This window comes from Tasmannia lanceolata, unplaced genomic scaffold (assembly GCF_043159265.1).
Source record: "Tasmannia lanceolata isolate RefF3 unplaced genomic scaffold, GAP_Taslan_0.1 ptg000013l, whole genome shotgun sequence".
In the NCBI taxonomy this organism is placed as follows: Eukaryota; Viridiplantae; Streptophyta; class Magnoliopsida; order Canellales; family Winteraceae; genus Tasmannia; species Tasmannia lanceolata.
This window is the reverse complement of record NW_027518690.1, coordinates 131812-159537: the sequence shown is the minus strand read 5'-3', so window position 1 is coordinate 159537 and position 27726 is coordinate 131812. Positions and strand designations below refer to the sequence as shown.

Here is a 27726-nt window from a genome sequence, read left to right as displayed (position 1 = left end):
CAAAGGTGTGTGTGTGTGTGAGAGAGAGAGAGAGTACCGGTTATGGGCTTCACAAATAGTGAGAGTGGGGTGACTGGTGACTTTAGTGGGATTAATTTAACACCGCCCTTTGGATTATCTTGGTTGTAAATGGGATATTATGGCCTTCTGAAGTCATTACTATATCATTATTAAGCTATTGTAATTATTATTTGCAAATAATCATATGGTACTTCCAAAGCATATGGTACTAGCAAATGGACGTTCCCCATGATGTCCACGCAGGGGGGGTGGGGGGGGGGGGGGGGGGGGAGGGGGAGAGACCGAGAGACTCAACCCCTCCAACCCCAAACTCGGAAAATCAATTTTAATTAGCCCATTTAAAAGTAAGAGTGGGATTGTATAGTATAGATATGCAAATAATTTATACAAGTATCAATTTGACTCTATGTTGAGAGCCACGCTATACATTTCTATATGTTGCAACAGTGTATGCTCAATAATATCACATTGACAGACTTCGATTAAGTAATCAATTGCTATGATATTTGGACTTAATAAAATCGATCAAGTTAATCCTATTTCACAATATTTGAGTTGCAGAGATCATTCAATTCGTTTGAGTTTTTTGCCCTAGCAGCCTTTTTGAGACTAGATACTTACCTATCATTTCCATTGAGAATTGGAATGTTTGTGCCAAGAGATTTCTGTAGATTTTATAAAGCAATGCCGACATAACATTGCATGGAGCAACTTCACCTCAATGGTAAAAAAGTCAGTTAACATATAACTCTGTAGAAGATTAGTAAGTAATAAACTAGTGAATTTGTTATGTTGGACTTTCACATGTGTCCAATGGACGAGCTGTATGCCCTTGCAGTCGACCCATGTTGGCGTTATTTAATCTCTTATACTTTAACACTCCTCCTCACGTGTGGCCCCTCTTTTTAGGGTGGGCCTACACGTGACACACCATTTGCTCTGATACCATATGTGAAACAGCCAATTACTCCAAAAGCTTAAGCTGTTAGAGATGGCGTTATTTAATCTTTTATACTTTAACATCCTTATAGTTCTCTATATTTAATGTGCTCTCTATCTTTATTGCGTCATTAAATATAGTTCTCTATATTGAATCTTTGATAATATAGTTCTCTATATTATCAACACTTAACCTTTTGATAATCACTATTTATATTCGGGAACTGTTAAATTCACCCTTTTTCTTTACATGGGACAGCCAACTCCAGTGTACTTGGCAATCAGGGCCGTTGAATCCTTCATACATGAAGTAAATCAGCCCCTCTGCAGTCACAGATACACAAGAGGTGGATGTCCCAAGTAAAGAAAGGCGTGGATATATCACTTCCCTTATATTCTAGCTTAAGGTAAATTCAAATACACCGAAGGAGTTTTGTACACGCATCTCATAGGTGTTTGTGGCATTCCACTCTACAGGTCCATCTTGTTGTATCTTCCTCACCATTGAAGCGGGGAAAATTCTGACCTTAGCCTTTTTTTTTCAGAGATTTATGGTTGTTATATATTTTCTTCGTTCTGTCCAATAATTCTTGTATCCTATTAGCGCATGATACCTTGGGAAGTGGATGTGGACGTCTTCTCCTTCAACAATGACCGCATGTTTCTTATGATTGAGAGTCACACCACCTGTATATTACAGACTCCGATGCTGAAGGTGTTTGGCACTGGCCTTACCTGTTAATGCGATCCATCTCAAGGGACGTTTACGCTTATTATTTACCATTCATAACTATCAATAATCATTCATTGATTCATAACATACTAATCATATACATGTTAATCGATACCGAGAACAAATGCCCTATACATTTTCAAGAATGACAACCTATTTGTATTTGCTTTTTGGCAGTCTCCATCAATCATTTTCCTCTCTGTTTTATGAAATGAAGTATGTATAGTTTACTACCATACTGTACAAGCACCAGCAAAGGAAAAAAGAAAAAGAACAGAAAAGAAAAGAAGAGCTAGCTGCTGAACCAGCCAATTATAACACACACACACACCCCAATGCATGCAAGCTTTTATGTGATGAGGTGGGATGATGATCGTGCAGAAGAAAAAGGAGAGACTGTACCACGATATCACATGCCAATCAATTATAACAACTGCCCTTCCTTGATTTCTTACTCATGATGGTTGGATGGATGCCCTTTAATCCTCCATTTTGTATGCCCAACCATGATTGCTCAGGAATGCTTGGACTGCTTCCTTGATAGCCAGGTTTGGCACCAGTTGGTGTTGGCCGAGTCGCTCACGTGTCACTGGATCAAACTTCCCCACCTATTTTTGCATTTCACAAGCAGAGAGCAAAACTCATTTGTATATTAATCATCAAAACTCATAAAAGCTCTAGTAGAAAACAAGCAAGTGTTACCTTCTCAAGATGATTAAGTAGCACTGCCCTCTCGTATGTGATCCCACTTGGAGTGATGACAGGATCACGGAATATGTCGAGTGTGAGTTTACAGCACAGGTAGTCGGGAACCTAATTTTCCACAATTAGTGCCCCAATCACACACAAAAAAAAGGGAGCTGATTAAAATGGACTGAGATCTCACCTCGGTTGGTATGTCAGCCTCTCCAGCTGTGTTGAACACTTCCGACAGACTTCTTAACTGTTCATCCAAATGGGTATTTCGAGCTTCATCAGAGTTCCCTTCCACTTCAGAAGAACCAAGGAAAATTTTCTCCCTTAAAGCTTGTTCGCATGCTTCTCTGAAATAAAAACCCCGTATAAAGGTCATGAAAATCCAATAATAAAAGGTATGACCTATGATACCCAGATACGGATATGGACAAGGGAATAAAGATGCGAATCAGCATTTTTCAAAATATAGGACACAGAAGAGGATATGGGTGTCTCATACCAAGCGATGACACAAAACATGTGTAAGTAAAATATCATAAAGCACACGCAGATTTTACTTAGATGATGTAACCGATAATCGTTACATGCACAAAATTATAATTGCAAATATGTGCACTGACAAGCAAAAAGCATGATAGTTAATTCGAAGAGAGTTGCATCTGTTCAAAACATTATAGTTATTTTGACCAACAAAAATATCCATCAAGTATCTGACTATGACTAACGGTGTTGTATCATGTCGGGCACAATACATTGGAACAATAATCTTACGTAAAAGTATCCATAGTTTAAAATTTCAGACGAAATCCGAAATTTCAGCCGAAATATACTGTTTTCAGCCAAGACCGAAACGAAATACACCATGAATTAGAATTTTACATGATTTCACCGACCAAAATTCAGAAATTTCTTTTTCAACCTTATTTACAAAATTTCCACCGAAATGTTAAAGATTTCCACCTAAATTTTAGACATTTCCACGGAATTTTAAAAATACTGAAACCGAAATTTTAAACCTTACAAGTATCCAGATATCATACGTACCAGTGTGCATGTGTCTCACAAAAAGCTTCAATGGCTATTGTAATAAGAGATTGGATTTTTTTTATACAAAAGACTAAACTCACTGAGAAATAGATGGGCACGTACTTCAAGCTCTGCAGACTCCATGATCGCTGGCTAGATGCATGTTCCCACTCAAGATATTTTGCTTTGGCAAGCTCCTGCCAGATCTCCTCCACCATGTAGCCCTGAGGATTTGCACCCCTCCCCAGATCCAAGGCCTGGGTAATGAAGTTTTACAGGCTTCATTAAACTACTTGTAAAATGAAGAGCTGTAAATCCTAAATATGACAATATATGAAAATTGCAAATACAAAAGCACAACACTGCGCATAAAAACATCAAGGAGGATACCATGTTGGAATCCTTGAGCACCATGACAGAATGGGCAATGAGAAACATGCTTAGTCTAACATTTCTTTTATTTTTGATGCATACAAACAGTTTCAAATTCATTTTAAAGATAATGATATGATATTAGAGAGAAAGAATAGAACAAGAAAAGAAGGCATAGATAGCCCCACACACAACATAAACAGAAAAGAGGAAAGAAAAAAACTAAAAGATTACAAAGGTAAAACACAATTAGGACACAATGATTTTCCTTTGATTCCTTTAACCAATCCGTGTGTGTGTGTTAGGGGGGGGGGGGGGCATTCACGTGTGCATGTTGATGTGATTACTGACAAGACCAGCCATCCTTGCATGAAGACTTGCGATGGTAAATGTGAGGACATACAAATTGAGAAGAGAATCTGACACGTGCCAATACACAAATTACTAGTTACCATTTAAAATGAGAGAAGAAATTCAATTGTCTCCCTATCAATTGCTCAAGTTTGTAACTCGTAGTCAAGCACCCAATTCAAGTTTGAAACACCTTTTATAACCTGATTTTTTCATTTCTCTGAGTACAATATCAAGTTTCAGTAGCACGCAGTTCAGTTCTGAAGCATTTAATAGGGATTTTAAAGTACTTAATTCGCTTTTTAACATACAAGATTGAGATTTTCAACCACATGATCACATTCTGCTAGTTCTTAAGCAGCGAGCTTAAACCTTCAAGTCAAGTTTTGATCAATTTTACTCTAATCAAATAGTATTTCATGTGCTCGGTCTGGCTCTTAAACACCGCTCAGAACAAAGAGCATCACCTAGATTTATTGGATTTTCCAGTCATTTTAAGTGGGTATTTTTACTTCGGGTATTTTGAGACAAGAAAAAGCAAATAAAAAGGACACATTTTCCTTTTCTTTTTTGGTAAGTAAGCTGGAGTTGAACATATTTTCCTTATTAATGCCATCTAAAAGGTATATTAAGTTAAAGATTATAAAATTTAGAGGCAGAAAAGCACAGATTGAAGATATGTCGTTTCCAAAGAGACATCTGAAGGAATCCATTTGGATTAGAGAAATACAACTCTAAGGTTTGCCAACTGATGCACCTGTTGGTTGTTATAAGTAGTTATGGGAGACATATAGATGTCAACCCGTAATAGACCGAAAAATCTGGAGCTTACAAAATCTTTGACGGAAATCGCTTCTCTGGCTCTGTAAATTAAACACTTTCACCAAGATTACTTTCTTCTACCACAATGGCCTATTGCTCCTTTCTTCTCGAAGTTTCTGTCACATCTCTCCTCTTTTTCCCCGAAAAAGTAAGAAACAAAAGCAAAGCAAAAAGAACCAAAAGGATTCTCGGAATGAACAAAACAAAGAAAACTACAATCGGCATCTCAAACCACTCCATTACATCTGAACATAAAACCCCGAATTAAACACTTTCACCAAGATTACTTTCTTCTACCACAATGGCCTATTGCTCCTTTCTTCTCGAAGTTTCAGTCACATCTCTCCTCCTCTTTTTTCCCGAAAAAGTAAGAAACAAAAGCAAGGCAAAAAAGAAACAAAAGGATTCTCGGAGTGAACAAAACAAAGAAAACTACAAAACCGGCATCTCAAACCACTCTATTACATCTGAACATAAAACCTTGTGATTGTCCAAAGACTCAACACTCTACTTTTCTTCATGATGAATATGAGAATAAGAATAATATGATAGGGTTGCGAAGATGGAGATTTGCTAGGGTTTCGAAGAAGGGGAAGAAAGAGGAGATTTGTTGGGTTCGAAACCACTCTTGATCGACATCTCTTGCTAGGGTTTGAAATCCTTCTCTTGCTAGGGTTCGTACCCCTTCTCTACAAAAATCTCTTGCTTAGATGGATGTGCGGCCACACAAGGTTAGATAGAATTCAAAATGAAGACATTAGTAAAAAGGTGGGGGTGGCTCCAATCGAGGAGAAGATGAGAGAGCACTGCTTAAGATGGTTTGGACATATCCAACGTAGGCCTTTGGATGCTCCGGTGAGAAGAGGTGACTCGTGCCAAATTGAGGGAGTAAAAAGAGGTAGGGGTAGACCAAAAATAACATGGGTAGAAACAGTGAGGAAAGACTTGATAGCTAGGAACATAACAGAGAGCATAACCTCGGATAGGATAGAATGGAAGAAAATGATCCACGTACGTAGAAGAACCCAACTAGAACCAGGATTAGAGCCGGGTAGATCCCTTTGACCTTCATGAATTTTTTTCTAAAGGATTCATTTAGCCGACCCCAACTAGCTTGGGACAAAGGCTTTGTTGAGTTGAGTTGAGGGTTCAGAACCCGTCTCGATTCTCTACATTAGGGTTTACAATCAAGGGCAAAAGCTGAGATTTGCAAGGGTTTCTGCAAGAAAAAGGGTTTTGAAGGTTTCTGGTGAATGTTTTTTGCCAAGAACAAGGGTTTGAACATTTCTGACAAAGTACAACGGCGAGCAGAATGTAAGTAGATGATTCTCAATCCTTTGCATTTTAGTCTCTTCATTTCTTCCCCAAATGGACATTGTGAAACCTCCTGATCCAGGTTGTGGTCAGTCCAGAAAGCTTGAAATATTGGTTGCCCATAGGGATCTCGAGGATCAAAATTTAGGGGCAAAGGCAGTGGATGGAGGAAAGAATGATCGGATATCATCCCAATCCTCCAAGCATTCCAAAAAGAAAAATAGTATGAAAAGATCCCCCAAAAACCATGTGTTCTGAACCCGAGCTTTACTCCCCACCACCGACCCTTGACCAGTATATCTCCTTCCTGGAGAGTGCTTCGGATCCAACTCAGTTAGATTCCGGTGAGAGGTTGGAGGAGACGACCATACAAAACACCTTTTCAACTCCCTTTCCAAATGATCCTTGTAAAGGTAAGTCTTTGGCAGAACCATCAGACAAATCAGAGGGAAAGGACAATAGCATTAAAAGCTCTGATCTTCTCAGCCGCCAAGAAAAGACCTTTAGGCAACCAGCTGTGACACAATCTCCAAACAATAGCTACAAATCAGACGAGTCCCCTCAGAGCGCGACAGACTTCCCACCTCTGGTCCTCATTTCAACTTCTTCCCAGCTAAGCATTGACACCTTTGATTTTCCCCAAGGAGGCCGAGTTAGCCATGTGGAAGCTCCTAGCAACTTTAAATCTCAAAAAAAGGAACAAACCCAGGAGAACCTCAACCCGCTCGGAAACTGGGGCCATTTGTTTGGTAACTCAGGTGAGAGTTCTCTTGACTCTCAATTGGACCACATTGAATCAGAATCTTCAGAAGGAGAGGAAGATCTGATAAGATTTGCAGATGAGGATCTCTCAGAGGCAAGAGAGAAATGGGTCAACTGTTTAGTAGGATACTTAATGGGGCGAAAAGACCTTACTTCCTAGCTTTCAGGGAGTTTTTAAAGAAACGTTGGAAACTGAAAGGTGAATTCAAGATGTTTGCTCTCGCTAATAGTTTTTTCCTTTTCAAGTTTCTAAATGCACTCCATCTTCAACTCTGGACTAGAAGACGCCTTAGCAAACTATCTAGTTCAATTGGCAAACCTCTATACATGGACACCCCAACGACTGAAGCTTCAGGGTTGAGTTATGCTAGGGTGTGTATAGAAGTAAATGCTGAAAAGAATCTTCCAATTGTCCTTCACATCCAAACACCAAATGGCAGATTATCTCAAGAAGTGGAATATGATTGGAAACCCATAGCCTGCATACATTGCAAAGATTTCAGCCACACAACTGATAGATGTCTTCTAAACTCAATCACTCAAGACAAGATTGGCAACAAAGTGCAAAAGCAAGAGTGGGTTCCAAAAAAGGGAAAAAAGTGAGCAAAGGAATGATCCCATGTCGGATATTGCAATAGAAACTTCCAAAGAGAAAATGTATAATGACGGTGTAAGTGTAGAGAAAAATGTAAAGAAGAAGGAGATCACTACTTCAAATGCTTTTGAAATTCTCGAAGAGCTAGACCAAGATGAAATTCACGATACTACGCTATAAAGGAATACAAAAGGGGAAAAGAGTGATCGCCAAAATCATTCTCAACCCTTGAATGTCGACAAGAGGACTTGCCACCAAAGCCTAGCAATGAAGAGCCAAATTCTTTGGAAGAGAAGGAAACAGAGTACTCCTCCAAAGAAGAGTCGGAACAGGAAGCTGGTGAAGAAGAACACCCCCAACAGAAGAAAAAAGAAATCCTCCATCAAAGGAATACTGAACCCCAAAGGTTCAGAAATTGAGGAAAAGCATGAGAGCAAGGAAATTTAGTCAGAAGATGAAAGATGTCTTGGATCACTAGGGGCTTAATCACATGGGTATGGGGCCTCGCTCTAGAGTTCATGTGTATTCTCTCTTCTCTTACTTGTTTTATGTTTTGATTTCAAGGGTATCATGTCCTTGGTTGTTGTGCCCCCTTCCTTAGTCATTGCTCTAAGGATTGGGGAGTGATCTTGTTCCTTTTATTGTATCATCTTTCTTTAATTAATATTCTGGTAGGGGTCTACCTAACCCCAGCTTACCGATAAAAAAAAAAAACAAAATAATATGATAGGCCATTGAGGCATCTCCTTGTCTCACGAAATAAACCTCTAAATTTCCACAACAGATCAAAGTCCTTCCTAAGGCATGAAATAATGGCACTAGAGTCACTCTCAATCCAAAATTTAGAAACTCTATACCCAGGAAGACTTCTGATACCATACCACGGAACTCTAACTTACAACATCAATTGTGTGGCAACTACCACATGGACCTGCATAAGCAAAGATAATAATTCCATCAGCATCTGATATGGCTCTGAAATTTTTCTAAAGGATTCATTTAGCCGACCCCAACTAGTTTGGGACAAAGGCTTTGTTGAGTTGAGTTGAGCATCTGATATCTACCCAGCTCTAATACTGGCTCTAGTTGGGTTCTTCTACGTGGATCATTTTCATCCATTCTATCCTATCCAAGGTCATGTTCTAGATATCAGATGGTCTATGGAAAAAAAGGGCGGCCTAGTGCACGGGGCTCCCGCAATTGTGGGGTCTGGGGAGGGCTAGATGTACGCAGCCTTACCCCTGCTTTGCAGAGAGGCTGTTTCCGTGACTCGAACCCGTGACCACCAGGTCACAATGGAGCAACCTTATCGTTGCGCCAAGGCTCTCCCTCTATCAGATGGTCTATGAAGAATGACATAATTCTTGCTCACCTCAAACCAATGACTAATAATATTTTGGAATGGAATATCATAAAAGAGACGGGTCTAACATTTCAGCCACTTCCAAGACGATTTTACTGTTAATATATCTAGGATTACAATATTTTCCTTAAAAAATATGATTGTTATGCTCTAACCAAACAATTCAAGGGATGAAAGGAAATAATAACTACCAAACACAAGCAAGTCTCTTGTTAGAATATTTCTAGTCATTCCACAGAAAACCAAAGACTGACCAAATTGGAGTCATTCTTAGGGATGTTTGATATTCTTGAATGACTTGGAGCGAAATAGTTCGAAATTCAACAAGTCCAAGTGCAATAAAAGAGTAGATGATCCAGGTTCTTGTGAGAAGTACCACAAAGGGGTCAAATCGTTTGACCACAAATTTTTCTATTTCCTCTCGGTTCATCACTCATGTTCTCAGGATTGCCCCTTTTCAAGAACAGCCTTTTAGGGTATCATATTTTGAGTAATATTTATAGAAGTATTATTTGTCTTACTTAAACTAATCATTAAATTAGTTTTGTTGTAAGCGATTGAGTCCCACTGTAGAGGATTTCAGAATTCAGACTACACAACCAAATCTTATCTCCCAAAAATTCATTTTTTTTAAAAATGACGGTCAATTTTATTAAAGGAAAAGAAAGGGGAACACCACGGCGACTGAGCAAGGTGGCAAGGGGGACTCTCTCTCTCTCTCTCTCTCTCTCCGCCGCCCCTGGCTAATCTATCAGCCTCACAATTCTCCGACCTTCATACATGTTTATCAGAAATTGCTGCTCCAACCACTCACTTGTGAATCTCATCGGAGCAGTGTGAGAATCTCCATTGATGGGGGTGGCTCACTTCAAACGATCTTATAACATTGAGGGAGTAACCCTCTACGATCAAATTATTAAAGCTGTTTAAGTTCATATCTAAATGACTTTTAGATTTCCTTATCAGGCTATGTAAATTAACATTAGTTACAAAATAGTGTAAGAATGTATATTAATATCTTATTAAAGGCTTCCTCTACCAAAACCAATCTTATCTACCTATTATTAATATCAACTTAAATATTAAAAAAGAACAAAAATAAGAAGAAATGCACAGTGTGCCATTTTTTGCTAAATAGGCCTAGACCACCATACATATAACACTTGTGTTCATGATTGGTTCTGTTGGTCTGGTATATCAACACTAGCTTGATGGACAGCCTGAGGGCCGATCATGATCAAAGTTCAATTTTTCTTGAGTGATAACAGAGAAACACTTTATTGATCAAGACTATTGAAAGAAACACATTTTGCTTTGGACAAGGTGCCCTTATAGAGCCAGTATAAATCATAATAAGGCCATGATTTTGGAACCTATTCGACGAGACCAAGGAGGACTGCCCCGCGCATTATAAAAAAGGACCCCCCCCCAAAAAAAAAAAAAAAAACCCCACCCACCGAACCACTGGCCAACTAATCCATCATCTCATCTGTTGACCTTGGTCTATTCTTGAATGAGAATTGGTAGATCTAAACAAATCCATAACTTCCAACATGTGCTTGCTAGATTCCATGGACCTGATGTCGACATCACTGCTCATGATATGGTGTTACTCGATTCTTCTTCCGCCAAAACATTTCCGGCCAAATCTGACTTGTAAATGTGAACACCGACTGTTAGTAATTGTGCCCTCAGAAAGCAAATAATTTGACCTTTCTTACACACATTGAGTCATATGTTTTTCTGAATGATAAAGATTTTATAAATGACATGACCAACACGTTTGATTGCTCTCATCCATGTTTGCTATTGTGATGAAATTCATATACATTATATGGATATTTTCTTTTAGGATTGAGATCATATAGATGTGGGGTCTCTCCTTTGGTGGATTGATATCAATTGACTTCTCATTCAATCACAGATTGCAAGTTCTCTTTTTGAGATTGTTGGATCTCTCACCCAAGAATAGAAGGTTGCATGTACTCTCGTATTTGATAGATACTGTCTCTTTTAGGAATATAGCAGAGATTGGATCCTACGGATAACATTTGGATATTATAATTGTTCCCAAGACTTGAGAGATTTATGTCTCTCTGATTAACTACGTACTTTAATTCACCAAAAGTGTGATCCCAATGAAGGAAAAAATCATGGTGTTTTGGCTGCACTTTTAGGTTATTGCTTACAGCATAAATTGTGGACATGAAATCTCCTCAATCGCCTTACTTAATTCCTTGGTTATACATTCCAATTCATTTAATTTATTTGATCACTAAAGGTGGGCCCGTTGACTGTTTTCCAAACATACATTTTTTCTAAATGTATTATATAGTTTTTTTCTTGAATGGTAAATGTATTATATAGTTGTATAAATATTTTAGAAAAACTACCAAAAGTTTTCATTAGCCAAACAAAATTATTAAAATACACTGTTTCCTATGTGGGCTTGATAGTGATTTATAAGCCTACTTGGATTTAAGGAGGGGAGTGGAGCCTAAATATAAATACATTTGATAATTGAATTAAACCTATGATTTGGCTGACACGTCAATTTATTGCCGATACGCATGTCGTGTCGTACACGACACGACACCCGTGTCCACACGTGTCGACACTCCTTTAGATACTTTTAGATGTACTGCTAGAAGTGTTAGCAACTTTATATGTATGTATGTGTACGAGTGTGACACTATTTCTAGTATTTTAGGGCTTTCCATGTCAGATACCTCGTATCCATGACGAAACTCGGGACATAAATCCGTGTCCACAAATCATAAGTATATGTACTTTCTATTTTAGCCGTGTCCTGTTTCTAAATTTTGGGAGTTTGCCGTGTCCGACACTCGTGTCTGTGTCCACAAATCATAGGATTAAACTGAAATAAAAAGGGAATTGACCGATTGAGTCTCGAGCTCCGTGCTCAAGACTTTGTTCTTCAACCTGGAGGCCAGAGGTTCAATCCCAGCATACGTACCAGAAAAAAAAAAAAAAAACTGAAATAACAAGCCTTGATGTGAAAGTGTCGAAGGGGCATGGTGTTATGGGGAAGTACCTTGCACCTATGGAACTCTACGGATTTTACATCCCCATGAGTTTTCTAATCAAAGTAGACCCCACTTCATATTCAACTCTACAAGGGTTTCTCTCTCGCTCTCGCTCTCCCTATATATAGAGGATGGAGGACAAAACTACTTTTACCCGAATAAGCAAATTTTTTTTATTTTTTTACCCGAATAAGCAATTGTACAGATGAAAAAGTCGATTAACAAGTTATATCAACAAACTTCCGAGGAATGACACACAAAACAAGGGGAATCAGAATAAGGAGATTCATGCTGCTATGAAAGAAAAACAAGAAATCCCACAAATAAGCACACAATATTGAAACGACTACTAGCAGTTCAGTCATTTGGTCCATCTAGTTCATACAGTAGGAGATATCTGAAATTTAAAATGCACATAATACAGGAGAGACAAAACTGAAATTTAAAATGAACATACTACAGGATAGACAAGCACAGACAAAATGTTAAATGAGGAATGAGCAAAGGGAAACAGTCCTATATACTACAGAAAAGTAAAAAACGAGAATGATTTTTATTAAATAAAAAAAACCAATATTTACCATTCAAGAAAAAAAAAACACCAATACCGACCTTCTCCAATTCCTTGACTCCTTCCGCATACTCTTGCCTTTGTAGTAATGCAAGTCCCATCATATAGTGGGCCTGCCATGCATTGAAGTATTGCAACTCAATGTCAGTCAGATGTAGTACAATATGATGAAAAATCACACTTAGTCAAGGCCCTGCAAAGAGCAACAGTATTTCCAGAATTTTGGACAAGTGAATGTTATGTACCAGAATACTAAATAGCAAACACACTTCAAAAAAGTGTTCATATTATATAGAAATTATAAAGTTCCCATCCCCTGTGTGTGTGTGTCTATGTATATATATATATATATATGAGGAAAGTGTTCCTGTGCAGCTGCACAGGGAGCTCCCCTGCGCTTAAGTGGCTTAAAAAGCCACCGATTGGTTCGTATGGCCAGTCCACCTTTGCGGGGTCCACAAAAAGCGACCAATCGGTGGCTTTTTAAGCCACTTATATATATATATATATATATATATATATATATATATATATATATATGTATATATATATATATATATATATAGAGAGAGAGAGAGAGAGAGAGAGAGACGTAGGACAGACAACTGGAACTGATCTTTCAAGGGCTGAATTAACTAGGAATATGAAAGAGTCATGTATTAAGGAAATTTATGGCCTGTTGTAGGGTTACTAGGGACAGTAATTGATAATTAAGTGGGCTGCTAAGGGCTAAAGGAGATATTGGCAGGCTTATAACAGGCTGTAATAGGTTCTGATTTCTGAGTAATTAAGGTTTAGGATGGTTGCACAGATCTGTAATGATAATGAAAAGGAAATGATTTCAGACAGTAAGGGTCCGTAAATTTCAGGAAGGTTATTTCAGGAGGGTTAAGGCAATTAAAACAGATGTAAGGGTGGCAGTATAAGCTTTAGGGACAAAAGCTATGGGTTGTTACGGGGTTATCAGGGACTGCGGGTAATTAAAAAGGACTGTCCGGGTCATGGGAAACTGTAAAAGATCTGTAATATGCCTAATAAAATTATAGAGAGGCGGTAACAAGTTCTTTAGGACAGGCTTATATTCAGCAGGATGGCTGGTGGGATATGCACAGAATTCCCAAGTGAAAAGGGTAGGTGTATCGAAAGTTGTGACGGAGGCAGATAGGGCAATGGCTCTGGTTAAAAGGGTAAGGATTTTAAGGGGTTACATGTTGGCTGCAGAGTGATTGACATGTTTTAGGTTGACTGGTTGAAGGTATAAAAAGCTGGACAATTCAAAAGGATGAATTGTACCGGCACAGTTTGGGTACAGGTGGAGGAAATATGGGGTTTAAGATGAACAGTTGATAAAATGGTGGTATTTCAGGTGATCAACAGGTAAAGGATAGGGTTCAGGTTAGTTCCTTTAACCTGTATAGGCATACGATAGGCTATGGCATAAATTTCTGGTGTGGACAGAAGTGCAGGTGCAGGCAAGGTTCTGAAAATCGGAATCGATTTAGTAACACGGTTTGAATCGTATCAAATCGTAAATTGGAAAAAAAAATTCAGATTTAAACACACACACACACACACACACACACACACACATATATATATATATATATATATATATATATATATATATGAGAATAGAGTTCCTAAGGTGTCACCTGATATAGCTTATATGAGGTGGCGCTCACAAAACATAAGGGGCCCACATTTTTGGGGTGATCCAAACCACTCATTTGAAAGGCCCTTAGATGGATATGGTGCCTACAAAAAATCAGGTACATAGGATCATCTTAACCCTTCCATTTATGGAGGTTAAAAATAGGCAAATTTATGGAGGTTTATACCCATCCATTTCAACCTCCACAAATGGAAGGGTTAGGATGATCCTATGAAGTTCATTTTTTGGGCACACCCTATCTATGTGAGGGCCTATCAAATGAATGCTTTGGATCATCCAAACAAAGTAGGCCCCTTATGTTTTTAAGCGCCACCTCATATAAGCTATATGAGGTGACACCTTAGGAACTCTATTCTCATATGTATATATAAAATTTATATACATAAAAATATTAAAAATATAAAATGGTAAAAAAACATGAATAAAATGAGTAATTATCTATTTTTCATTCAAACCATTAAATTAAATGTAAAAAGCTATTACTAGTAAAACAAAACACAAACTATATTCAACATACAATAAATCACTAAACAAATCACAAACTATATTCATCATATAATAAATCATCAAATAATTTATCAAAACTAGTAAACAAAGCACATACTCAATTCTATAATCTTCATCTTACAATCGCCATTAAAAAAATAAAATAAATAATCATCATACAAAGAAGTGCTAGCGGTAAACAAAGTATATTGAAATAAGTTCCATAATGAAATCACAATCAATTCTCAAAATAAAAAACAAACCGAACCTAAATAAATGAAACATGGGAAAAAAACAAACAGAGGCTAAATCATTAAACAGATTTTCATATTAAGGCATTGTTTGTTTTGGATTAAAGCCCATATGGCCCATACTAAGTATATTAATTTTTTTGGTGATTATAGTTCGCAAAATCCAAAAGAAAGAGGGCCTAAATCATTTAAATGATGTCTGAAATCACAATCAACTCTCAAAATCCAAAAGAAACAGGCCTAAATCATTGAAATCACAGTCATTTCTCAAAATACAAAATAAACGGAAAAAATTCATTCAAAAATGGACAAAACCCACCTCGAATAGATAAAAATAACTTGGCAAAAATATGTTGAACCAAACATCAAATCTCCCTCGCTGTTTTGGATTTTGAGAACCGAGTTTGAGTCCAATTAGTTCTCACAATACATAACAAACAGGACCTAAATCGTTGTTGAAACGGGAAAGAAATCCTGCATGCGGCTGATATTGATAAGTGGGAAGGATGAGGAGGAGGAGGAGAAGGTAAGAAGAGAAGGAGGAGAAGAAGAATAGAATTAGGTTTCTCTTTACTTGTTTTAAGGTCATAACTTTTTCCGAGGGGTTTATATATGATTTATTTCTAATCGTAAAGCGCCCACCACAACTAGTTTGGGACAAAGGCTTTGTTGAGTTGAGTTGAGTCGTAAAGCGCCCACCACAAAAAAATAAGCAAAAAAGTTAGTAAAAATCATAAAAAATCGTAAAAATCTCACTTAAATCATTTTGAATCATGCAAATTTTACAGAAAATGCTTCTTCCGATTTGAATCATTCAACCCTCGATTTGATTTGAATCGTACGATTCAAATCGTGAATCATACGATTTTGACAACTATGGGTGAAGGGTTTAATGGTTTTAATGGGGGAAGGGTTTATGGTGGTCGAAAGTTTAAGGGGCTGAGATTTACAGGTGCAGGATGGACTGGGGCAGCAATGATGTTCGTAAGCTGCAGATCTTGAAGAACCAAAGAAACTAAGAATGTTGGAGATGGGAAGATGAAGGAGAGAAGAAAAGACACCAGAGGAGTAAGAGAGCAATAGAGCAGGATCAATATCCAAACCTGGATCTTCTCCTAGGATTGAATGCCACCAAAGCCTAAGAGCCACTCAATTTCTCATTCAATTCATCATGCCTCTAAAGGCCATATGCCATATACATTTATAATAGTCCATTCCCATGAGAAACTAAATCAATAAAATAAAACTAAATTCCTACTTTCAGTTGCCAAAACAAAACGTACTTTTAATTTAAGTTTCCTACTATTTAGACCTTTTAAATAGCTACTAATAATCTTTTATAAAAACTTCTATTAATACGCAACTTGCTATAATGCTAAAACTCTCCAAAAAAATGTGAGTGGACCCAATGTAAAGTGGCATAAGTGTCAAAAACAGTTGGGTCAATATTGATAACAGCATTCCATCCATTATGACACAAGAAATTAACAATGGCTCCCAATACTGATATTGACATCCTAATCCTAATATGACCCCAAAATGATAATAACGCCCTTTTAGATAATTTCCTACTCAGTAAATCCTCCACCTTTGTCTTCATGCCAAATTAGAACTGAGTCTCTGGAATTTGACTCCTTTGGGCTGTTGATTCCTATCATCTCATGGTACTCATCATAGAACTTAGGATTGATACGTTGAAATTCCTCCGCCGTAATTCCGGTGCAATCTTAAAGTGGCCAGCCCTTCTATTTGACTAAGAACTTTTGGTAGCCTCGACTCCATGTTAAAACAACTTGTTCATCAAACATGTCCTCAAAAATATTATAGACGTTGTCCCAAACTAGTTGGGCTCGGCTAATGAATCCTTTAGAAAATTTTCATGAAGAAGGTGAAAGGATCTACCCAGCTCAAACTGACTAAGTCTAATCCTAACACTAGTTGGTTTGTCTACATGGATCATTTTCTTCCATTCTATCCTATCCAATGTCATGTTCGCTATTATGTTCCTAGCCATCAAGTCTTTCCTCACTGTTTCTACCCAAGTTGTTTTCGGTCTGCCCCTACCTCTTTTTACTCCATCAACTTGGCACGAGTCACTTTTTCTCACTGGAGCATCCAAAGGCATACGTTGGATATGCCCAAACCATCTTAAGCGGTGCTCTCTCATCTTCTCCTCAATTGGTGCCACCCCCACCTTTCTACGAATGTCTTCAATTTTTATTCAATCTAACCTTGTGTGGCAGCACATCCATCTAAGCATTCGTATCTCCGCTACACTCATCTTATACACATGCTGCTTCTTGGTAGCCCAACATTCTAAGCCATACAGCATGGCTGGCCTCACAGCTGTTTTATAAAACTTTCCATTCAACTTGGTAGGTATTTTACGGTCACACAAAACTCCTGAAGCATGCTTCCACGTCAACCAACATGCTCTTATTATGTGGTTAAAACCCTTGAAAATACTTAAATTAGAAAAAAAACAATGTATCCTTGAAAATCAACAAGGTGAAAGTGCAAGTTCACCCTTGTTTTTTATGCTTCATTGCTATGGAGGCAAATTCTTGTAATTCATGATGCAATTCCACCCTTGTCTTCACTTCTTGTGGCAAATCACACCAATTCAAATGAAGGGGGAAAGGACGAAGGACATTAGGGCAGAGATTTCTTATTAAAAATAACCTATTTCAATGAAAGGAACAGAAATACAAAGGAAGAACACCAGGGAAGTGAGTTCACCACGTCCCACTCATCCCTACTTGCTCCCATTATAGCTAGGAAATCTAGTACATCGTTAGTCATACAATGATATGAAAAAGTTACATTAGCTCACATATAACTGTCACTGTTTCATTGATGACGTGTACAAGTCTCTTAAGGGCTGTAAATTTTTGAACCATCCAACCAGTAACATTTATCACCTTCCATTAGAAGCTTTCCACCCAATTCCCTCTTCTAAAGAGAAAGACCCTCTCACGTAAGGCTCTAGTCTCGGGCAAATTGGAGTTCACAACGCTGACGGGACCCAAGGAAGCTAAGACTATCTCACCCTTTTAATTAACACTCTAATACCCTTCGAATACATATTCCCATAAGAGCAACCATCAAAGATAAACTTAATTATTTGAGCCAATGGGTCAATACATCTTGCCCTCTTCTTCTTTTTGTCCTCTATTTAATGATCTCCTACCATTTCCTAACGAAGCCATGACTAGTTAAGTACCAAAAAAAAATTTCCCGCAGAGGCAATCATCTGATGTAATCTGTATACCAGGCACCAAGCACATGCCTATTAAACGAGTCCACCTTGTCTATAGACTGCTTTCTTTCCGACCAAATAGTCCACATGAAAGGAAAGGCCCCAGCGGTCTAGAAAATTACCAACCGACTGGCAAGATCCAAAATAACCCAAACCATTTGAAGACAGCAGACTAATTAACAGTGGTGGAGGAGGACATATGAGACAATAATGTCGAGAAGATGTAAAAAAACAAACTAGCTCAATGATTGAGTCTCTGTTCTTCAACCAAAAGGTCAGGGGTTCAATACTTCGATCCCAATTTACCTATCAAAAAAAAGATTTCGCATGAAATCTAATGGCATTTCATGGAAGCAACAAGAAAGTTGAAAAAGGATGTTGAGAGGAGAAGAGATTAGAGAGAAAAGGAAGAAGTAACATTTTCTCCCCCTTACTTTAGTATTTATATATAAAGAGAACATACAAAGACCACTATGCCCTTAGGCTATGCAATACACTTTCTAACACTCCCCCTCAAGCTGGAATGTATATATTGTACATTCCAAGCTTGTTACATATGTCACTCAATTTTGTATAGCTTAAGGGCTTTGTGAACACATCTGCTAACTGATCAGCAGATCTCGTGAAAGAAACATGAATCTCGCCTCTTTGTATCCTTTGGCGAATGAAGTGGCAATCAACCTCTATATGCTTGGTTCTCTCATGAAAGACCGGATTGGTAGCTATATGAATTGCAGCTTGATTGTCACAATACAGCTGAGCTGGAGCAGATGAAGAGAAACCAATCTCTGAAAGGAGAGAACGTAACCAAATAAGCTCCCCGCTGGTATGAGACATAGCACGATACTCTGATTCGGCACTCGACTTGGAGACTATGTCCTGCTTCTTACTTTTCCACGACACTAGATTGCCACCAACAAAGGTGCAATATCCAGTGGTAGATCTCCTATCTGCTGGAGATCCTGCCCAGTCTGCATCACAGAAGCCTTCTACCCGGGTATGACCATGCTTCTTGAATACGAGTCATTTCCCTGGTGCTTCTTTCAAGTAGCGAAGAATCTGAATCACTGCTGCCCAGTGAGAAGTACGGGATGAGCTCATATGTTGGCTGACTGAGCCAACAGCAAATGATATATCTGGACGAGTGACTGTAAGATATATGAGCTTACCCACCAACCTCTTATATCTGCCAGGGTCATCTAATAAATCTCCTTCTTCTGGAAGAAGTTTCCCATTTGGGTCCATGGGAGCAGACGCAGGTTTCACTCCAAGGTGACCTGTCTCCTCAAGAAGATCTAGTACATATTTCCTCTGTGAGAGGGAGAGACCTCTAGTAGAATATGCAACCTCAATGCCAAGAAAGTATTTGAGACGACCCAAATCTTTGGTTGAAAACTCGTTCTGCAAGAAGGTTTTCAACCTGCGTATCCTCTCTGAATCACTGCCTGTAATGATGATGTCATCGACATATACTATCAATAACACACAACCAGTAGTGGAATGAGAACTGAAGACGGAGTGATCAACTGCACATTGCTTCATGCCATAGTGCATGATAGCATCACTGAATCGTCCAAACCAGGCTCTAGGAGACTGCTTGAGACCGTATATAGACTTCCGCAACCGACATACTGAGGAGGACATCGCCCCCTGAGCAACATACCCAGGAGGTTGCTCCATATACACCTCCTCAATAAGCTCACCATGTAAAAAGGCATTCTTGACATCTAGTACCGTCAGATAAGTGTTTGACAACATAAACCCAGCGACAACCAACTAGTCAAGCCCCAGGAGGAAGAGGAACTAACTCCCATGTCTTATTGGCCTGGAGGGCCTCCATCTCAAGATCCATGGCTGCACGCCATCCCGAATGATCAAGTGCAGCTGGTAAAGACTGTGGCAAATAAACAGAGGACAAAGAGGAAACAAAACTCCGAAACATCGGGGTGAGAGAATCATATGAAATAACAGAGGAAATAGGGTGAGCAGTACTGTGAGAACGAGTACGAGAAGCAATGGGAGAATCTGAAGAAGGAGTTGGAGAGAGAGGTACCTGAGATGTGGGGGGTGTGATCTCAGGCTGCAAGGACGATGGCGCAGGCAGAGGAGGATGAGCTGTAGATCTCGGCCGACGAGGATGAGCTGTAGATCTCGGCCGACGAGGATATGTCTGCGGAGGAGCGGGAGGAGGAGCCTCAGTAGCCTCAGGAGCCTGTAGTGAAGAGGAGGGATCACAAACAGGAATAGTCTCATGAACTAATACAGGAGGGGATAGGAGAGGAGCCGGAAGGGTGGGGAGGGGAAGAGGAAGGTCCGAGTCAGGAACTGTGGAAGGAGTCTCATGAGAAGATACAAAGTAGGACTCAGACTCGAAGAATGTGACATCGACAGACCCAAAAGACTGACACAGGCGAGGACTGTAACAGTGATAACCTTTCTGGGTACGGGAGTACCCAAGAAAGATGCATCGTTCAGCCCGAGAGTCCAGCTTATCAAAGCCAGGACCAAGGTGGTGAACAAAACACACACACCCAAAGACCCTAGGGGTGATAGGAAAGGGTCATGACCAGGGTATAACACATCAAAGGGGGAAGAGCCACCAAGAACCGAGGATGGAAGCCGGTTGGCAAGGTGGCATGCAGTAAGAACAGCATCACCCCAATAGCTCTTGGGAACTCGCATCTGAATAAGAAGAGAGCGAGCCCCATCAAGTAAAGAGCGCATCTTCCTTTCAGCCACACCATTCTGCTGAGAGGTGTGAGCACAGGAAGACTGGTGGAGAATACCCCGACTGGAAAGAAAATCCTGGAACTCATGGGTAGTAGAGAAATATTCTCTAGCATTATCTGTGCGCAAGCATTTGAGGGTACAATCAAACTGATTTGTAACCTCAGAATGAAAAGTACGAAAAGCAGAGAAAACCTCAGAACGATCGTGAAACAAATACAGCCAAGTCATGCGAGAATAGTCGTCAATGAAAACAACAAAATATCTATATCCAAAAATAGAAGGAATTCTCAGGGGACCCCATACATCAGAGTGCACTAAAGCAAAAGGGTGCGAGGCCCGACTAACAAGCCTAGAGGGAAAAGACACACGATGGTGTTTTCCAAGTTCACAGGCCTCGCACTGAAAAGACTGAATAGGAACAGAAACTATAGAGGTGCGCCGTAAGCGCTCAATGCATGGATGACCAAGGCGGCAGTGCCACTGGTAGGCGTCGACGGAACTGTGTAAAATGGTACGGGAGGGACCTCCATCCAGACGATATAACCCATCTACCTCACGTCCTTTACCAATCGTCCTCCCAGTCGCAAGATCCTGTAATAAGCAATAAGATGGATAAAATGAGACATAGCAGTTAAGATATTTAGTGAGCTGACTGACTGAAAGTAAGTTAAAGGGAGACTGGGGAACACAAAGCATAGAGGAGAGGGTAACACCAGGATAGGGAGAGGTACTCCCTGTACCAGAAATGGGAGTAGTACGGCCATCAGCGAGGGTCATAGACTGAGAGGAAAGAGGGTGAAAAGACCTGAGTGATGATAGAGTACCTGTCACATGGTTCGAGGCTCCCGAATCAATGATCCAGGAGCTCGAGCTACTGAGAAGAGAGGCAGGAGTGCTACCTGGCTGTGCAAAGCCAGCACTGGGAGGATGGGCGGCCAAGCGTAGGCACTGGAGCTCATCATAGTCGGCCTGAGTGAAAGACGGTACAGCTGGGCTGGAGCCGAAGGAAGATGCTCGAGGATCAGAGTCTTCCAGAGTAGAAAGGTGCCCTGATCGCCCGAACTGAGATGGCGGCGGGGGACAACGCTCAGGATGTAGCACATAACAAGTCTCATCACGGTGGCCCTCGCGCCGGCAATGTGTACAATATGGACGAGGTCGGCCACCATATCCCCTGCCACTAGAGAAATCCGTACCCATGGTACGTCCGCCACGGCTAGAGTCACGGCCACGACCTCGGCCAAACATCCCACCACTACGGGCAGGACGATCTCCTACTGCATATGCCGCGGTAGCATGACCATAAAAAACAGCAGGAGTAAGAGAGGCTCCACCTAGACACTGTTGTGCCCGCTGATAGACCTCCTCGAGGGAAGGCATAGTGCCAAAACCATAAATCTGTTGGCGAAAAAACATAAACTCGGGGCCCAAGGTCTCGAGAAACTGAACAACTCGAAGCTGATCCCGCTGCCAAGCGGCGACGGCTAAGTCTGTCGTCAAGGGCATAAAAATATCGAGCTGCTGACAGTGAGAGACGAATTGACCATAGTATGTAGAAAGAGGGGTGTCACCACGCCGAAGATGCATCCACTCAGAATATGTGGCACTAATACGGGAGAGGTTACCGACGCCTGAAAACATAACCGCAGTATGATCCCAAATCCTCTTTGCAGTCGGAAGCTGTATCATAGTCCCTGAAATCTGGGGGATCATACTCTGCCAGAGTAAACTACGGATATGAGCATCATCCGTTTCCCACTGCTCATAAGTGGGATCCAAAACCGCAGGAAGGTCACAACGAATGGTGTAGACCTTCCTTTTGGCAATGAGATAAACTTCCACCGCCACTTTCCAATTCATATAATTGGAACCATCAAGCTTGACCGTGGTCATCGGGAGGAAGGAGGCATCACCCGATGAAGTGGAAATAGGGGTGGAAGAATAAGATGTTTGCCCGAGAGAGGGATTGTCTACAATGAGGATCCATAGAAGGAACGAAGGCGAACTAGACAACACACGACGTCAAAGTAAGGGACAAGAGAAATGAGAAGGCCTCTAGGGCATAAAGATACCACTATGTGTAGTGAGAGAATGTGGCGCGACTCCGACGAATGAGAGGAGAAAAAAAAAGACATAATAGGACCTCTAGGGCAGAAATGGAGAAGAGGAAAGGTCGGAGTCGCGGAGCGAAGGAAAAAAAAAAAAGAGGGGCGGAAGAAATTTAGACCATAGAGAGAAAGAGGGTTAGAGATTGAAGGTTTCACGTGGGATAGGAAATGGGATTAGTAGGGAAAATTAGGATTTTAATGAGGGAAAGGAAGGGAAGGGTGAAAATGGGAAGAAAGAGAAAGAGATTGGGGTGGAAGAGAGAGAGAGAGAGAGAGAGAGAGAGAGAGAGAGAGAGAGAGTGAGAGCGAGGGAGGAGGAGCCAGAGGTCGGAGGTGAAGAAGAGGTCAAGAGGTTGCGTTTGTGAGAGAGAAGAAGAAGAGGCTGTCGCGTCTGCAACTTAAGAATCGATCGAATCGTCTGCAAGTTGCAGCGTTTGCTGAGAAGAAAACCCTAAAAACTAAAAAACTCAAAGCCTGAGGCGTGAAAGTAAGGCGGAAAAAGAAAAAAAATTTGGGCTGGTAGGGAGGAGCGTGATGGAGGGAGGGAGGAGAGAAGGAGGAGGAGAAGGGGAGCTTCTCCGATGGTCCCTAGGATACAAAAACCCCTAGGGCTCTGATACCATGTTGAGAGGAGAAGAGATTAGAGAGAAAAGGAAGAAGTAACATTTTCTCCCCCTTACTTTAGTATTTATATATAAAGAGAACATACAAAGACCACTATGCCCTTAAGCTAATGCAATACACCTTCTAACAAAGGAAATGGCTAATGGGAATATGAGAAGTAAAAGGAAAATGTAACAAACATCATACGTTGCATTCATCTAACAGCAACAAAGTTCAAAAGTATTAATGAAGATGAAACAACAACGGGCGCCCTGGATATGCAGAAAATGTTGAAGAAGGGCATAAGGAATAGAAAAGAAAGAAGAAAATACCTTGACAGAATTGTTATCAAGGGCCACAGCTCTCTTACAGTCATCCTCCACCTTGGTCCAGTGACTATGAAACCCGACCACATTAGAAATTAAATTCAAATGAAGGGGAAAAAGGAGAAAAGAAAAGAGAAAGATTTACTTTCGTTTACGGTGGCAAAGCGCCCGGTTTGTCCAATATACTGCTACATTGGGGCAGAGAGTAATGGCCTAAAAATCCAGATTAAACGAAGACAAAAATAAAACATGGGGAAAATAAAACAAGAATTTCAGAAGAGAAAATAAGATAGAGAAGGAATAATTATATTATATACCTAATTTCATGTTTAAAAAAAAATGAAGACCGACCCAGTTGATGATTTTCTTGGATTGATAAAAAAAGAAACAAAGCTTCTTCAAAAGAGGAGGGAAGTGAAAAGGCAATAATAGAGAGAGAGAGAGAGAGAGATGATGTATGTACCTCGGTGTAAGCATCGATGGCGGCTGCGAATCGTTGTTTGTTGAAGAAGCTGTTTCCGTTTATTCTTAGAACCTCCGATTGCTCTGCAGCGCTCAGGGGGGCCACCATCTCTCTCTTTCTGAATCCTCACAGAAATGAAGATCAAAAGGCAAAGAGAAATGAGACGCCGAGGACGGCAGGGAGAGGAGACGAGACGAGACCAAGGAAATTGCCTAGAAACACACTCCCTATCTATGCCCTCTTCCTTTCCTTTTGATATTCCCACCCCCTCTCTTTCTTTAATCTGACTACACTTTTACCCAATTGGCAACGGCGAGTCAGCAAACCACCTAACTAGGCAGACGGGGATCATGATCCATTTGAGTGAGTGCCACGGGAGGTGTGCAATTCATGAGAGTCTCCTCTTATGTTAGTACCACAGTGGGGCCTGCCTACTAGGTATGGGACTAGGTGGGACCCAGCCTAGTATGGGACAGGTTTAATGGGCCTTGCCTAACGCGTTTCATCATCTCTCGGTAAGGTACCTTACATCTTAGGACCTAGTGTAAAATTTTCTATTAATTTCACTAAACTTGGATTAATTACAAAGAGAATCAATGGTGCTTATATAGAGCACTTCCATGTTGAACATATAAAGAAGAATATAATAAACATGGAAAGAGATTAAGCGAGAAGGGAAAGAGATAATTTAAATCTAATCTAGTTACCTAATAAGCTTACCTACCTCAATTTACCACCAAATCAAATCAAATCTTAAATCCTAATTTATTAAGCTTGCTCCATCCAATCAACTTCCTAATCTTCCACCAAGATGATCCAACAATGGGGTCTTCATACTTTAACATGCTCCCTCAAACGTATGTGGATTGAAAAATCAACATACATTTGATTACAATGAAATTCCCTAATAAGAAAATAAAATTTTCTCCCCATATGAAAATAGAATCTTTTGATTGAAGCGCACTGCTGAAGTTTGATGATGAATATGTCCTGATGTTGTTGCCGAATGTATATTGCCGAAGAAGACGCCACTTGTTGATTTGCCGTGAAGAGATGGATGAGAACAAATCATAGCCTCAATGGGCTAGACAAGACTCAAGCCTCGATGGGCGAGTAGGAATGAGTCATTATGGACCAAAGCCGGAATGTGCAAGAAATGGGTCACTACGGACCAAAGCCGGAATGGGCAAGAAATGGGTCACTATGGACCAATGCCATAATGGGCAAGTCATTAGGCTGATTTAGAATATCGAACCTTCTGGAAATAGGTCACATTGGACCAAAGCCTCAAAGAGCAAAAAAGATGCCTTGATGGGCGAGAATGAGCCTCAATGGGCCAGACACATGGGTCGGCAAGTTTCGATCCTCACAGAATTTGGAAACAACTCTCTCAAGCACGCAATTCAAAACAAATGAAGCACCTCAATTGAAAAGAGAGAATATTCCGGGCACACACCTCAAATGAAGTACCTCAACCGAAATATATATTAAAAAAAAGGAAAAGAAAGTGAAGAAGAGAAAAAGAATTGCTGAGAAGCGGCAATTAGATGGTTTAGAACAATAACGACAATTACATGAGAAAGGCGCAATACTGGGCCAACTATAAAATTTTAGATGGGGATTGGAGATATGAAATATGGAATGGAGGGCTGCCTTTATCAAAGCTTGTGCAAAAGTTTTGCTAATGAGGGAAGTCTAAAACTTAGAAGGAAATGTTGCTGCCATTATCAATTTTGAGGTGAGGGCACCATGGTTCACCGAATATAAAGCGGGAAAAAAAAAGAACGTCGGAAGGACATGGACGAATCCATTCTCTACCCTTGTGATCTTGTAATGGCACTTCTGCAAACACACTGAAACAACACAATGGTGCTGTTGGATGGTTAGGACAAATAAAACTAAGAGAAAAATAAAAAAGACGGTAAAACAAAGTTGGGAAAGATGGTGGCCGGGCGGACGGCTAGATCGGTCGTCCGCCGGAAAGCAAAGATTGTAGGGTTGTCGTCAAGGCCGCACCCGGGTAGGATCGACCCGCTTTGATACCATGTAAAATTTTCTATTAATTTCACTAAACTTGGATTAATTACAAAGAGAATCAATGGTGCTTATATAGAGCACTTACATGATGAACATATGAAGAATAATATAATAAACATGGAAAGAGATTAAGTGAGAAGGGAAAGAGATAATAAGCTTACCTGCCTCAATTTACCACCAAATCAAATCAAATCTTAAATCCTAATTTATTAAGCTTGCTCCATCCAATCAACTTTCCTAATCTTCCACCAAGATGATCCAACGATGGGATCTTCATACTTTAACATGCTCCCTCAAACGTATGTGGATTGAAAAATCAACATACGTTTGATTACAATGAAATTCCCTAATAAGAAAATAAAATTTTCTCCCCATATGAAAATAGAATCTTTTGATTGAAGCGCACTGCTGAAGTTTGATGATGAATATGTCCTGATGTTGTTGCCGAATGTATATTGCCGAAGAAGACGCCACTTGTTGATTTGCCGTGAAGAGATGGATGAGAACAAATCATAGCCTCAATGGGCTAGACAAAACTCAAGCCTCGATGGGCGAGTAGGAATGAGTCATTATGGACCAAAGCCGGAATGTGCAAGAAATGGGTCACTACGGACCAAAGCCGGAATGGGCAAGAAATAGGTCACTATGGACCAATGCCATAATGGGCAAGTCATTAGGCCGATTTAGAATATCGAACCTTCTGGAAATAGGTCACATTGGACCAAAGCCTCGAAGAGCAAAAAAGATGCCTCGATGGGCGAGAATCAGCCTCAATGGGCCAGACACATGGGTCGGCAAGTTCCGATCCTCACAGAATTTGGAAACAACTCTCTCAAGCACGCACTTCAAAACAAATGAAGCACCTCAATTGAAAAGAGAGAATATTCCTGGCACACACCTCAAATGAAGTACCTCAACCGAAATATATATTAAAAAAAAGGAAAAGAAAGTGAAGAAGAGAAAAAGAATTGCTAAGAAGCGGCAATTAGATGGTTTAGAACAATAACGGCAATTACATGAGAAAGGCGCAATACTGGGCCAACTATAAAATTTTAGATGGGGATTGGAGATATGAAATATGGAATGGAGGGGCTGCCTTTATCAAAGCTTGTGCAAAAGTTTTGCTAATGAGGAAAGTCTAAAACTTAGAAGGAAATGTTGCTGCCATTATCAATTTTG

General features: G+C 40.1%; 1 protein-coding gene across 2 annotated transcripts; it reads right to left on the bottom strand.

Moving 5' to 3' along the window:
* Window positions 1–1713: 1713 nt before the first annotated feature.
* LOC143890656 (E3 ubiquitin-protein ligase CHIP-like) lies at window positions 1714–24794 on the bottom strand. Of its 2 annotated transcripts, XM_077395341.1 has the most exons (8): window positions 24511–24791; window positions 24193–24260; window positions 24054–24117; window positions 12654–12725; window positions 3539–3672; window positions 2580–2736; window positions 2396–2506; window positions 1714–2301 (listed from the first exon to the last, which is right to left on the bottom strand). In XM_077395341.1, the coding sequence occupies exons 1-8, from the start codon at window positions 24616–24618 to the stop codon at window positions 2173–2175; spliced, it is 843 nt and encodes a 280-aa protein (XP_077251456.1). In that variant the 5' UTR covers window positions 24619–24791; the 3' UTR covers window positions 1714–2172. The 2 variants fall into 2 exon arrangements, with proteins under 2 accessions (XP_077251456.1, XP_077251457.1); XM_077395342.1 differs by lacking the exons at window positions 24054–24117; window positions 24193–24260 and having other exon boundaries at window positions 24511–24794.
* Between the last annotated feature and the right edge of the window lie 2932 nt (window positions 24795–27726).

Excerpts from the sequence above, each read along its gene's own strand:
- LOC143890656 (XM_077395341.1), bottom strand. The coding sequence starts at position 24,618 with ATGGTGGCCCCCCTGAGCGCTGCAGAGCAATCGGAGGTTCTAAGAATA. Across the intron at positions 24,261-24,510 it reads CCATCGATGCTTACACCGAG|GCCATTACTCTCTGCCCCAA; the intron begins GTACATACATCA and ends CTGGATTTTTAG. Across the intron at positions 12,726-24,053 it reads TTGATAACAATTCTGTCAAG|GCCCACTATATGATGGGACT; the intron begins GTATTTTCTTCT and ends AATGCATGGCAG.